The sequence below is a fragment of the Pelodiscus sinensis genome, unplaced genomic scaffold (assembly GCF_049634645.1).
Source record: "Pelodiscus sinensis isolate JC-2024 unplaced genomic scaffold, ASM4963464v1 ctg142, whole genome shotgun sequence".
In the NCBI taxonomy this organism is placed as follows: domain Eukaryota; kingdom Metazoa; phylum Chordata; order Testudines; family Trionychidae; genus Pelodiscus; species Pelodiscus sinensis.
This window is the reverse complement of record NW_027465831.1, coordinates 205,267-218,721: the sequence shown is the minus strand read 5'-3', so window position 1 is coordinate 218,721 and position 13,455 is coordinate 205,267. Positions and strand designations below refer to the sequence as shown.

Sequence of the window (13,455 nt, the reverse complement as noted above, 5' to 3'; positions counted from 1 at the left end):
GCGTCACTTCCGCCCCGCAGCGCTCGCCCTGGTTCTCTCCCCGGCTTCCGCCCCGCAGGGCCATGCTGCGCCGGCCCCGCGCGGAGCCCTTCCGGGTCAGGGGGCGGCCCGCGGCTGCCGACATGGAGCGAATGAGTGAGGGGGGGCGCTGGGGGCAAGTGGGGGGGAGGGGGCAGGAGGGGGTAGTGGGGGGGAGGGGCGCAGGGGCAGGAGGGGGGTAGTGGGGGGAGGGGCAGGAGGGGGTAGTGGGGGCAGGAGGGAGGGGCAGGAGGGGTGCAGGGGGAGGGGCAGGAGGGGGTAGTGGGGGGAGGGGCAGGAGGGGCGCAGGGGGAGGGGCAGGAGGGAGTAGTGGGGGGAGGGGCAGGAGGGGCGCGGGGGGAGGGGCAGGAAGGGCGCGGGGGGAGGGGCAGGAGGGGGGTAGTGGGGGGAGGGGCAGGAGGGGGTAGTGGGGGGAGGGGCGCAGGTGCAGGAGGGGGCAGGGGTAGTGGGGGGAGGGGCAGGAGGGGGCCGTGGCAGGCTCCAGCGGGATCTGCAGGGGGAGGGGTCTCTGCTTGTTGCAGAGTCCGACCCCCCCTTGTGCCCCCCCCAGCGCTGCCCCCCCGGGGGCCCCTGGAGCTGCCCCTGTCCCTGCTGGAAGTCGGCTGCGCCGGGCGCTTCGAGCTCGTCACCCGCCCGGAGGGGCCCGATGGCGGCACCATCCCCCTCTGCACGGTGAGACACCCCCCCACCCTCCCCCGGCCGCCATCTCCTTCCCTCCCCTACCCCGCCACTGCCCCACGGGCCTTTCACACCTCCCCTCTCCCTCTCCAGCTGCCCCACGGGCTGCCCCCCTTCGCCATGGACCTGGCCTCTGAGCTGGAGCGGCGCTTCCTGGCCAGCCCCGAATGGCTGCCCCTCCACCGCTTCGACAGGGCCCACAGGTGAGTCCCGGCGCCCACCCGCCTCCCCGAAAACCCCTGCGGGCACCAGCCCTTCGGCCGCGGAGAGGGGCGGGACATCGGGTTGCAGCGGGCGCTGACTCCGCCTCTGTGCCCCCCTCCAGGTGCTGGCCGCGGGAGAAGGACGTGTGGTCGCTGCTGGAGACAGACGCCACCCCTGTGCACGCCACTCTGCAGGCGGAGCGGGACCCCACCACGGGGCAGATCCTGGCCTTCCGAGAGGTGAGCCCATCCAGGCACGGGGGTCCTGTCCTGGCAGCCACACTGCGCCCAAAACGTGCTGGCCTGGACGCCTGGGTCCCATGCCTCCCTCCCTAGGCTGGGGGGGGCCTTTCGGCACATGAGAGATGCTGGCCTGGGGGACTGATTTAAAAAACTAAACGCACCTTTAATCCTTCTGTTACCCAACAGCCGTGTTTATAACAAAGAATACAAAATGTACAATGCTCTCCTAATTTCGTAAGCACGAGCGATACCAACAAAAGAGGGGGTCTCGCTCAATTCTCCCACTACAAGTCTTGTGCAACAGCTTCAGTTGTGCTCCCAAATATAGACCCATGTACGCGGGCTAACTGCATTTAAAAAAAAAACCCTACAAGAAAGTCCACTCAGTCCTATTTCCTGTTCGGCCAATTGCTCAGACTCACGGGTTGGCCGCAGTGGGTGTGAGGATGCTGCCTGTTTCTTACTCCCACGGCCACCTGAGTGTGAGAGCCGGCCTGTGCCGCTGTGGCCGGCGTCCCCGAGTATTTACGTGCCGGATGCGCTAAAGTTTCACACGCCCCTTCGTGCTGCGCCCGCCCTGCCAGCGCACGTCTCCTTGGCGTTAAGGGGTTCTGCCCGATTCCCATCCAAAGCAGCGCGGGTGGACGCGGGTTCCTTTCCGTCTGCTCAGCGGAAGGCGGATTCTCTTTTTCGGTGCTTCGGGTTGTGTGGTTCCTCCCTCGGGGCGTTGATCCTTTCAGGCTCCCGAGAGTCCACGTCCGACCCCCACTTGTCACGCCCTGGGAGAGGAGGCCGAGCGCGGGGGCAGGAGACCAGCCCCCCTGAAGCGCAGAGTTCCAAGCGGCCTCGTGCCCTGGGGGTGGCGGGGTGAGCAGGTCGGGCGCGCGGGGGTCGAGCAGCGCTGCCCTGCGAGTCCCCGGCCGGCGGGGCGGAGGCCTGAGCGGGGGGCGGCGTAAGGGGCGTTTCCGGGGCTTTGCGACGCTGCCCTGGCGCTGTCCGGGGGCCACGGTGAGTGAAGGCCCCGCTCCTCGCTCTCCGCCCCAGGCGCTGCTGGACAACATGGGGCTGTCGGCCAAGAACTCGCTCTCCCTCCAGCGGGCCCCGGGGCCCCCCGCCCAGGCCTTGCGGGGCAGCAGCACCAACTACCCCTTCTGGCCAGGTACGTCCCCCTCCTTCTCCCCCGCCCCCCCCCCCCCATCGGTGCTGCTGGGACTCAGCCTCTCTCTGCTCCCCAGGCGGGATGGACGAGCCCAGCTTGGAGCAGATCTGCGCCCAGGACCAGCTGGAGGAGGATGTGGACTTTGAGAAAGGTGTGAGGGGGCCGGGTGTCCTGCCTCTCCCCCGCCCCCATCCCCTCGGGCCTGGCGGGCTCTGGGTGCCCTTCAGTGCCCTGCCCTGGGGCCGGGTGGGAGGCGGCACCCCTAGAGGGGCCAGACCCCCCCCCCCCCGCCCTGCCAGGTCCTGCCCTGGGGCCCGGTGGGAGGCGGCACCCCTAGAGGGGCCAGACCCCCCCCCCACCCTGCCAGGTCCTGCCCTGGGGCCGGGTGGGAGGCAGCACCCCTAGAGGGGCCAGACCTGGCGCCCCCTGGTGGAGACAGGCCCCTGCCCCCTCTCTCCCCCCCGCCCCCTCCCAACTTTGGCTGGTGTAACTCTGCCTGTTTTCCTTCCCCGCTGCCCAGACTTGCTGACGGTGCCCCCCGGCTGGAAGAAGGGGGTGGACTTCAAGCCGCAAGGTACTGATCTTCCGACTGGGGGGTGGCAGGGGGGCTGGTCTCTCCATGGGGGGCCGGGCAGACACTGGTGTCCTGGAGGGGGGCACCCCGCTGGCTGGGCTCGCTTGGAGGGACTCCCTCCTCCCGGCGCCCCCTAACCCCCCCCTTTTGCCCCCTAGCTGCGCCGCGCCAGAGCACACCGGGCCTGCTGCCCCTGGCCGGGCTGCTGGGGACCCTGGACTCCTTCCAGCTGGGCGGCTCCAGCGACGAGGAGGAGGAGACGAAGAGGAAGACCAAGGGGAAGGAGGGAGCGACGCCCCCCGCCCCTGCCCCCGCCCCCCAGCGGGCAGACAGCCTGGAGGAGCTGGTGCTGAAGGTGGAGGCGGGACAGCTGGGGGGGTGGATGTTGGGGGACAGGGGGCTTGTTCTGGTGGGGGGAGGGGAGGCTGTGGGCAGGGTGCAGAAAAGGGGGGGTTGGGCTGGGGGAGGGGGGTTTTGGGGGCAGGCCGAGGCAGGAACGCCCTGGGGGGCGGAGCCCCGTAACCAGCCCTTCTGCCCCCACAGGAGGTGACCCCCGGACCTCCCCCGCCCGCCCAGGCCGCGCCCCCCGAGCCGCCCAAGGAGCAGTGGGCGATTCCCGTCGACACCTCCTCGCCCGTGGACGACTTCTACAAACGCATCCCCGACCCGGCCTTCCGGGTGAGACCCCGCCTGGGCCGCGCTGGGCTGGGACCCTGAGGGGGGCGGGGGCTGCCCTGGGGTGGGGGAGCCAGGGAGACGTGTCACGGGGTTGTGGGGCCCAGGGCCGGATGCTAGCCTCAGTTCCCTTGTGCCGTGGGGGTCGGCTGGGGAGCCTGGGGACGCGCCACGGGGAGAGGGGCGTCCCGCCTGACTCGGTTTCCCCGGCCCAGTGGCCGTTCGAGCCGGACGTGTTCCAGAAACAGGCCATCCTGCACCTGGAGCGGCGCGACTCGCTCTTCGTGGCCGCGCACACCTCGGCCGGCAAGACGGTGGTGGCCGAATACGCCATCGCCCTGGCCCAGAAGCACATGACCAGGTGAGGGCCCCTCCCCCTGCTGGATCTAGCCCCTCCCCCCACTGGTCCCTGTTGTTAACCCTTCCTGCCCCCCCCCAGGACCATCTACACCTCCCCCATCAAGGCCCTGTCCAACCAGAAGTTCCGGGATTTCAAGAACACCTTTGGGGACGTGGGGCTGCTGACGGGGGATGTGCAGCTGCACCCCGACGCCTCCTGCCTCATCATGACCACCGAGATCCTGCGGTGAGCGGCGGGGAGTCGGGGCGAGGGGCTGCGGGATGGGGGGGCTGTGGGTGGATACTCGGGGCTGTGGGGCGGGGACAGAGGCTGCGGGCCAGGGAGTCGGGGCGAGGGGCTGCGGGATGGGGGGGCTGCGGGTGGATACTCGGGGCTGCGGGCCAGGGAGTCGGGCTGGGTTGGGGGCGGGCTCTAGCTGTCTGTCTGTCCGTCTGGCACAGGTCCATGCTGTACAACGGCTCGGACGTGATCCGGGACCTGGAATGGGTGATCTTTGACGAGGTTCATTACGTGAATGACGCTGAGGTGAGGAGCAGGGCGAGGGGCAGAGGTGGGGATTGACCCCCGTGTCTCCCCAGCGCAGGGTGGTGTGGGAGGAGGGGTGGGCGGCCATTCCCTGACCCCGTGTCCTCCCCCAGCGCGGGGTGGTGTGGGCGGAGGGGGTGGGCGGCCGTTCCCTGACCCCGTGTTCCCCCAGTGCGGGGTGGTGTGGGCGGAGGGGATGGGCGGCCGTTCCCTGACCCCGTGTCCCCCCAGTGTGGGGTGGTGTGGGAGGAGGGGTGGGCGGCCGTTCCCTGACCCTGTGTCGTCCGCCCCCCCCCTCCCAGCGCGGGGTGGTGTGGGAGGAGGGGTGGGCGGCTGTTCCCTGACCCCGTGTTCTCCCCCCCCCCCCCCCCCCCAGCGCGGGGTGGTGTGGGAGGAGGTGCTGATCATGCTGCCCGAACACGTGAACATCATCCTGCTGAGCGCCACCGTGCCCAACACACTGGAGTTCGCCGACTGGATCGGGTGAGGGGCTGTGGGGTAGGGGAGTTGGGGGGGGCGGTGGGACAGGGGAAGGGCTGTGGAGAAGGGGGCAGGGGAGTTGGGGGGGCAGGGGAGTTGGGGGGCCTGTGGGGCAGGGAAGGGTTATGGGGAAGGGGGCAGGAGAGTTGGGGGGCTGTGGGACTGAGTAGCCGCCTCAGCAAAGCAAACTGCCCAGCCACCACATTGGGGGTGGGGGGCTGAGCAGGAAGGGGAGGCTGGGGGGGGGGGGCTTTGGGGGCAGGCAGGGGGGGCCGTGAGCACTGACCTCCCCCCCCCGCCCCCCCCCCCCCCGGGCGCAGGCGGATGAAGCGGAAGCGGATCTACGTGATCAGCACCCTGCGGCGCCCGGTGCCCCTGGAGCACTATCTGTACACGGGCACCAGCCACAAGACCCAGCACGAGCTCTTCCTGCTCCTCGACGCCCGCGGCGCCTTCCTCACCAAGGGGTGAGTCCCCCCTGGCCGGGCCTCTGCCCTCGCCCGCCCCCCGGCTGCCCCGGGCGGCTCCCCTCACCCGCTCTCCCGCCCCAGGTACTACGCGGCGGTGGAGGCCAAGAAGGAGCGCACCAGCAAACACGCCCAGACCTTCGGGGCCAAGCAGCCCACGCACGTGGCGGCCGGGCCGGGCCAGGTCAGCACCCCTTGATGTGCCTGGTGGGGGCTCCCAGGAGATTGGGGGGTGCGGAGGAGTGTGCGGGGGATTTGGGAGTGTGGTGGGGCAGGGCTGGGGTGTGCCGAGGAGCTGGGGGGGTTTGGGGCGCTGCCGGGGGCCCGTGAGGGGAACTAGGGGGATCAGGGCCCCAGCAGTGCCCCCTAGTCCCCCTATCGTTTGATAGGATAACGAGTCTTGTGGCTAAGGGGGAAGTGGTAGATGTGGTATACCTAGATTTAGTGAGGCCTTTGATACGGTCTCGCATGATATTAGACTAGGCAAATACAGCTTAGATGGGGCTACTATACGGTGGGTGCAGAACTGGCTGGAGAACCGTACTCAGAGAGTTATTAATGTTTCACAATCCTGCTGGAAAGGTCTAACAAGTGGGGTTCCGCAGGGGTCTGTTTTGGGACCGGCTCTGGTCAATATCTTCATCCACGATTTAGATATTGGCATAGAAAGTTCGCTTATTAAGTTTGCAGCTGATCCCAAGCTGGGAGGGTGCGACGGCTCTGGAGGACGGGTCAGAATTCAAAATGATCTGGACAAATTGGAGAAATGGTCTGAGATAAATAGGATGAAGTTTAATAAAGACAAATGCAAAGTGCCCCACTGAGGAAGGAACAATCAGTTTCACACGCACAGAATGGGAAGCGACTGTCTGGGAAGGAGTCCGGCAGAAAGGGATCTAGGGGTCATAGTGGACCACAAGTTGAATAGGAGTCAGCAGTGTGATGCTGCTGCACAAAAAGCAAACCTGATCTGGGCTGCATGAACAGGAGTGTTGTGAGCAAGACACGAGGAGTCGTTCTTCTGCTCTGCTCTGCACTGGTCAGGCCTCAGTTGGGCTACGTCTACACTGGCATGATTCTCCAGAAATGCTTTTAACGGAAAAGCGTCCGTGCCAATCTAGACGACGTTTTCTGCAAAAAAGCCCCGATGGCCATTTTCGCAATCAGGGCTTTTTTGCAGAAAAGAACTCTCTGCTGTCTACACTGGCTCTTTTGCGCAAAAGTCTTTTGGAAAAAGACTTTTGCCCGAACGGGAGCAGCATGGTATTTCCGCAAAAGCTCTGATGATTTTACATGAGATGGTCGGTGCTTTTGCGGAAATTCAAGCGGCCAGTGTAGACAGCTGGCAAGTTTTTCCGCACAAGCAGATGATTTTGCGGAAAAACTTACCAGTCTAGACACAGCCTTGGAGAATTGTGTCCAGTTCTGGGCACCACATTTCAGGAAAGATGTGGAGAAATTGGAGAGGGTCCAGAGAAGAGCAACGAGAATGATGAAAGGTCCAGAGAACATGAGCTAGGAGGGGAGGCTTCATGAACTGGGTTTGTTTAGTTTAGAAAAGAGAAGATTGAGGGGGGACGTGAGAGCCGTTTTCAGGTATCTAAAAGGGTGTCACAAGGAGGAGGGAGAAAACTTGTTCATCTTGGCCTCTGAGGCTAGAACAAGAAGCAATGGGCTTAAACTGCAGCAAGGGAGGTTTAGGTTGGACATTAGGAAAAAGTTCCTACCTGTCAGGGTGTCAAACACTGGAATAAGTTGCCCAGGGAGGTTGTGGAATCCCCATCTCTGGAGATATTGAAGAGCAGGTTGGATAAATGTCTCTCAGGGATTCTCTAGACAGTATTTGGTCCTGTCATGAGGGCGGGGGACTGGACTCGGTGACTCTCGAGGTCCCTTCCAGTCCCAGTGCTCTGTGATTCTATGTGACCCCCCCAGGAGAAGGGCGTGTGGCTGTCGCTCGTGGACGCGCTGCGCAAGCGGGACCAGCTGCCCGTGGTGGCCTTCACCTTCTCCCGCGCCCGGTGCGACGACAACGCGGCCGCCCTCACCACCCTCGACCTGACCACGAGCACCGAGAAGAGCGAGGTCCACGTCTTCTTCCAGAAGTGCATCTCCCGCCTCAAGGGCTCCGACCGCCAGCTGCCCCAGGTCAGCCCCCCTCCCACACCCGGGGGCTGCGTGCCGGTCAGGACGCGGCACGGTGCGGGAGGGTTGGCGTCTGCTGGTCGGGTACTTCCAGGTCAAAGGATACCAGAAAGGAAGTTGGGGTGGGCGGCACAGGAAACAGGCCATCTGGCGGCCATGCAGGGTACTGGACAGGAAGTTGGGGTGGGCAGTACAGGAAGTGGGTGGACTGATGGCCCTGCAGGACGCCGGACAGGAAGTTGGGGTGGGTGGCACAGGAAGGGGGGGGGGGGGCTGGCAGCCGTGCAGGGTGCGGGACAGGAAGTTGGGGTGGGCGGCACAGGAAGGGGGAGGGCTGGCAGCCGTGCAGGGTGCGGGACAGGAAGTTGGGGTGGGCGGCACAGGAAGGGGGGGGCTGGCAGCCGTGCAGGGTGCGGGACAGGAAGTTGGGGTGGGCGGCACAGGAAGGGAGGGGGGGGCTGGCAGCCGTGCAGGGTGCGGGACAGGAAGTCCCCCGGCAAAGCAGGAAGTGGGTCTCCAGCACGTGCCCACATGTAACGTGTCCCCGGGGGGGGGGGGGTTTTAGGTGCTGCACATGGTGGACCTGCTGAAGCGGGGCATCGGGGTGCACCACAGCGGGATCCTGCCCATCCTCAAGGAGGTGGTGGAGATGCTCTTCAGCAAAGGGCTGGTCAAGGTGAGCCGGGGGCGGGGCCTGGCTGGTGGGAGGAGCCGGGGGCGGGGCCTGGCTGGTGGGAGGAGCAGAGGGAACATAACCACATATTCTGTCCCCCTCCCAGATCCTCTTTGCCACCGAGACCTTCGCCATGGGGGTGAACATGCCGGCCCGCACCGTGGTCTTCGACTCCATCCGCAAGCACGACGGCTCCAGCTTCCGCGACCTGCTGCCCGGTGGGATCCGGGGGCCGTGCTGCAGGGGGGTGGCGTGGGGGAGGTTGGCCCAGGATCCCGGGGGGGAGGAGGGCTGAGCCTGTGGGAGTGGGGCCAAGGATCCTGGGGGCGGGGGCAGGGCCGGGCGGCAGTGGGAGGACGGAGCTGGAGGGGCTGAGCTGTGGGGGAGGCGGGCCGAGGATCCTGGGGGCGGGGGCAGGGCAGGGCGGCAGTGGGAGGACGGAGCTGGAGGGGCTGAGCTGTGGGGGAGGCGGGGCCGAGGATCCGGAGGCGGGGCCAAGGATCCTGGGGGCGGGGGCAGGGCCGGGCGGCAGTGGGAGGACGGAGCTAGAGGGGCTGAGCCGTGGGGGAGGCGGGCCGAGGATCCGGAGGCGGGGCCAAGGATCCTGGGGGCGGGGGCGGGGCGGCAGTGGGAGGACGGAGCTGGAGGGGCTGAGCCGTGGGGGAGGCGGGCCGAGGATCCGGAGGCGGGGCCGAGGATCCTGGGATTGGGGGCAGGGCCGGGCGGCAGTGGGAGGACGGAGCTGGAGGGGCTGAGCCGTGGGGGAGGCGGGGCCGAGGATCCGGAGGCGGGGCCGAGGATCCTGGGGGCGGGGGCAGGGCCGGGCGGCAGTGGGAGGACGGAGCCGTGGGGGGCTGGGCCGGGGGGGCTCAGGCTGCGGGCTGCCTTGCAGGCGAGTACATCCAGATGGCGGGCCGGGCGGGGCGCCGGGGGCTGGACACCACGGGGATGGTCATCATCCTCTGCAAGACCCGCGTGCCCGAGATGGGCGACCTGCACCGCATGATGCTGGTGAGCCCCCGGGCGTGGGGCGGGGCTCGGGGGTGGGGGGCGCCCGGGGGCCCGCGCCCACCGCCCGCTGCCGCCCGCAGGGGAAGCCGACGCAGCTGCAGTCCCAGTTCCGCCTGACCTACACCATGATCCTCAACCTGCTGCGGGTGGAGGCGCTGCGGGTGGAGGACATGATGAAGCGCAGCTTCTCCGAGTTCCACAGCCGCAAGGACAGCCAGGTGGGGGGCGCCGGGGGAGGGCGGCGCGGGGGGGGGGGGGGAGGCAGCAGCCGCTGAGGCTCCGCGTCGTGCCCCCCGCAGGCCCAGGAGCAGAGCGTGGCCCAGCTGAGCCGGCGGCTGGCGGCCATGGAGGAGGTGGACACGGCCGGGCAGCTGAGCGACCTGCCCCAGTACTGCCAGGCCGTACAGGAGCTGCGGGAGACGCGCCGTCTCATCCAGGTAGGGGGGCTGGCCTCGCCGGGGATGGGACAAGGCCGAGGGGCAGGGGATGGGGCGGGGCCGGCTAGCAGACGGGTCACGGCGGGGCAGGGGCCGGCCAGCCGGGGGGGCAGGGGATGCACTGGGGACAGGGGATGTGGTGGGGTCAGGGGGTGCAATGGGGCTGGGCTGGCCGGGGGATGCAGTGGGGCCGGCTGGCCAAGGGGCAGAGCCCAGGGGATGTGGCAGGGCCCAGGGCATGTGGCGGGTTCCAGGGGACATGGCGGTGGCCGGCTGGGGGGCAGGGCCCAGAGGATGCAGTGGGTTGCAGGGACACGGTGGGGGCCAGCCGAGGACACGGCGGTTTCCAGGGGACATGGCGGTGGCCGGCTGGGGGGCAGGGCCCAGAGGATGCAGTGGGTTGCAGGGACACGGTGGGGGCCAGCCGAGGACACGGCGGTTTCCAGGGGACATGGTGGTGGCCGGCTGGGGGGCAGGGCCCAGAGGATGCAGTGGGTTGCAGGGACACGGTGGGGGCCAGCCGAGGACACGGCGGTTTCCAGGGGACATGGCTGGGGCCGGCTGCGGGTCAAGGCCCAGGGGACACGGTGGGTTCCGGGGGGCAGGGGACATGGTGGCAGCTGGGGGGCTGGGACTGGCCGGGGAGCAGGGCCGGGGAGCAGGGCGGGCCCGAGTGACGGTCTCCTCCCGGCGCAGAGGCGGGTGGCCGAGTCGGCCAGCGGGCTGAAGGCTCTGGCCGTGGGGCGCGTGGTGATCGTCTCGACCCCGGCTCACCGCAACGCCCTGGGGGTGATCTTACAGGTGAGGGGCGCTGAGGGGGGGCTGTGTTGTGGGGGGGGGCGCGTCCCACCTGCAGGCCCCCCTGAGCGGCCGCAGCTCTGGCTGCCTGGCACGTCCCCCAACCAGCCCCCATCTCCCCCCAGGTCTCCCCCGACGCAGCCAACCGGACGTTCACCACCCTGGTGCTCTGCGAGACGGCCCCCGAGGGGGAGACCCCGGCGGGGGGGGACAGCCCCAGCCCCGAGGTGCCCTACCCCGACGACCTGCTGCTCAACAAGCTCTTCCTGCCCGAGGGTAAGGGCTGGCGGCCGGGGCCCTGGCGGGTGTGGGGGGAGCTAGGCCACCTGGGTCCCAGTCCCAGCTCGGGGAGGGGAGTGGGGGCTAGCGGTTGGAGCAGGATGGGGCTGGGTTCTGGTCCCCGCTCGGGGAAGGGACCGGGGGCCGGGTTCTCTGCCCCACTGCGGCCCCTCTGCCCCCCAGGGCCCTGCAGCCATGCGGTGGAGCAGCTGGCCCCCTGCGCCATCCGGGCGCTCACGGGCAAGACGCTGCGGGTGAACGCCGAGCGCATCCTGGAGGACGTGAGGAAGAGGCAGATGCCGCGGTTCAGGTCGGGGGGGCTCGCGGGCTGGGGGGGGGCGGTGGCGCGGGGGAGTGGCCGGCGGGACCCACATGTGCCGGGTGCCGTTGCAGGAACGACCCCCCCGGGCCCTCGGCCGTGCAGGCGGCCCAGGAGCTGCTGCGGCTGGCGGAGGGGGGCGCCGGGGGGCTGCCCCGCCTGGACCCCGTGGGCGCCCTGCAGCTGAAGGAGCTGGAGGTGGTGGAGGGCGCCATGCGGCTCCGGCGCCTGGAGGAGGCGCTGCCCACTTTCCAGTGCATCCACAGCCCCCGCTTCCCCCAGCAGGTGAGCCCGGGGGCGGGGCCTGGCACTCGGCCTCCTGCTGCCCTGCCTGCAGCTCTGGGGGTGGGAGCTGGGGGGCAACTGGCACCCGCCTAATCCCTGCCCCCTCCCCCTCCAGTACCTGCGCCTCACCGAGCGGCTGCAGCTGCGGGCGGAGCTGGAACACCTGCGCTTCCTGCTGTCCGACCAGTCCCTGCTGCTGCTGCCTGAGTACCAGCAGCGGGTGGAGGTGAGTCCCGCCCCACGGGCCCCAGGGTACTAGCCTGGCGGGGGGGGGGGGGGTGAGTCCCACCCCACAGCTCTGCCCCATGGTACTAGCCCCAGCGGGGGGGGGGGGGTGAGTCCCACCCCACAGCTCTGCCCCATGGCATTAGCCCCGGCGGAGGGGTGAGTCCCACCCCACAGCTCTGCCCCATGGCCCCCAGGGTACTAGCCCCGGCGGGGGGGTGAGTCCCACCGCACAGCTCTGCCCCATGGCACTAGCCCCGGCGGGGGGGGTGAGTCCCGCCCCACAGCTCTGCCCCATGGCCCCCAGAGTACCAACCACAGGGGCAGGTAAGTCCTGCCCTACAGCCGTGCCCCATGGCCCCCAGACTGCCGGCCCCCAGAGTACCAACCCCAGGGGGAGGAGAGCTCCGCCCGACCCCCCAGCCCCCCAGCACCAGGCAGAGGGGGCATGTGGCCTGCCCTGCAGTGGCTCCCCCCTGTGCCCAGGTGCTGCGGGCGCTGCGCTATGTGGACGCGGGGGGGGCGGTGCAGCTGGCCGGGCGCGTGGCCTGCGAGATCAGCAACCACGAGCTGCTGCTGACTGAGCTGGTGTTCGACAACCTGCTGACGGAGCTGCGGCCCGAGGAGAGCGTGGCCCTGCTGAGCTGCCTGGTCTGCCAGACCAAGAGCCAGGCCGAGCCCCAGCTGCCCAGCGTGCTGCGCAAGGTGAGGGGGTCCGGGGGGAGGGGGCAGGCGGCCCGGCCGGGGGGCCCCTGACACCCGGGGGCCCCTGACGCCCGGCTCTCCCCCCTCAGGGCATGGAGCGGATCCGGGCGGTGGCCGAGCGCATCGCCCTGCTGCAGCGGGACTGCGGCCTGCGGGAGTCGGTGGAGGATTTCGTGGCGCAGTACAACTTCGGCCTGGTGGAGGTGGTGTACGAGTGGGCCCGCGGCATGGTGAGTGGCTGGTCGTGTTCCCCCCCCCGTGACCCGCCCCCGCCCGTACCCGCGTCCCCCCGCCCTCTCCCCCCCGCCCGTACCCGCGTCCCCCCGCCCATACCCGCATCCCACGCCCTCTCCCCCCCGTGTCCCCCCCCGTACCCGCGTCCCACGCCCTCTCCCCCCCCAGCCCTTCGCGGAGATCGCCCGGCTGACGGACGTGCAGGAGGGGATCGTGGTGCGCTGCATCCAGCGGCTGGCGGAGACCTGCCGGGACGTGCGCAGCGCCGCCCGCGTCATCGGGGAGCCCACGCTGCACGCCAAGATGGAGCAGGCCGCCAACCTCATCAAGCGCGACATCGTCTTCGCCGCCAGCCTGTACACCCAGTGAGCCGGCCCGGCCCCGCCCCCCGCCTGGGGCTGGCTGGGGGGGGGGGGGGGGGCCCTCCAGCTTGTAAATAAAACTTTCTGCAGCAGCCACCGTGTGGGGCCTTGAGCCAGGCGTGAGCGACCCCCTGGGGCAGTGCCCGCCCCTCCCCCCTCAGCTGCACCTGCTGGGCAGTTGTAGGGCCTGGGGCAGGGAGTGTGGAACCCCCCCCCCCCCCCCCCGGTGCCCAACCACCTCTGCAAGTTGGCAGTCAGAGATGGACTTCCCCCTGCGCTGTGCATGTGGACCAGTCCGTGCTATTCCCCCCCCCCCCCCCCCCCTGGCCTTAGGTCAGTCCAGTTGTGGATGTGCTTCCTGCATCTTTCCCCAAGTGGCTGGGTCCACAGCTGTTAAGGGGGCAGAGGAGGGGCACGGTTCCCTTGGTGATGGACCATACCATTGGCAGAGGGGAGCAGAATGCTCAGGAGTTGATGGGGCCGACTGTCATTGGGGGGGGCTGGTTGTGCTGTACCACCCAGCCACTGGGTCCAGGTTCGCTCTAGCTGCACGTAGGACCCACAGGGCATGGGGGCAA

The 13,455-nt window shown here is 69.0% G+C and overlaps 1 protein-coding gene across 1 annotated transcript; it reads left to right on the top strand.

Moving 5' to 3' along the window:
- The first annotated feature begins 2 nt into the window (after positions 1-2).
- On the top strand, positions 3-12,969 carry LOC142823542 (superkiller complex protein 2-like). Its single transcript, XM_075914691.1, has 29 exons — positions 3-135; positions 590-711; positions 811-920; positions 1,043-1,160; positions 2,208-2,322; positions 2,399-2,473; positions 2,843-2,896; positions 3,055-3,251; positions 3,440-3,574; positions 3,787-3,932; positions 4,011-4,157; positions 4,373-4,457; positions 4,834-4,940; positions 5,258-5,404; positions 5,489-5,588; positions 7,340-7,552; positions 8,115-8,225; positions 8,329-8,440; positions 9,115-9,233; positions 9,314-9,451; positions 9,533-9,670; positions 10,367-10,471; positions 10,594-10,744; positions 10,931-11,057; positions 11,141-11,351; positions 11,467-11,577; positions 12,063-12,281; positions 12,371-12,511; positions 12,684-12,969. The coding sequence occupies exons 1-29, from the start codon at positions 63-65 to the stop codon at positions 12,882-12,884; spliced, it is 3,828 nt and encodes a 1,275-aa protein (XP_075770806.1). The 5' UTR covers positions 3-62; the 3' UTR covers positions 12,885-12,969.
- Positions 12,970-13,455: the final 486 nt, after the last annotated feature.

Bases quoted from the DNA above. Each gene is read 5' to 3' on its own strand.
- LOC142823542 (XM_075914691.1), top strand. From the start codon at position 63: ATGCTGCGCCGGCCCCGCGCGGAGCCCTTCCGGGTCAGGGGGCGGCCC. The intron at 3,933-4,010 runs GTGAGGGCCCCT...GCCCCCCCCCAG, and splicing joins GCCCAGAAGCACATGACCAG to GACCATCTACACCTCCCCCA. The intron at 8,441-9,114 runs GTGGGATCCGGG...GCTGCCTTGCAG, and splicing joins CTTCCGCGACCTGCTGCCCG to GCGAGTACATCCAGATGGCG.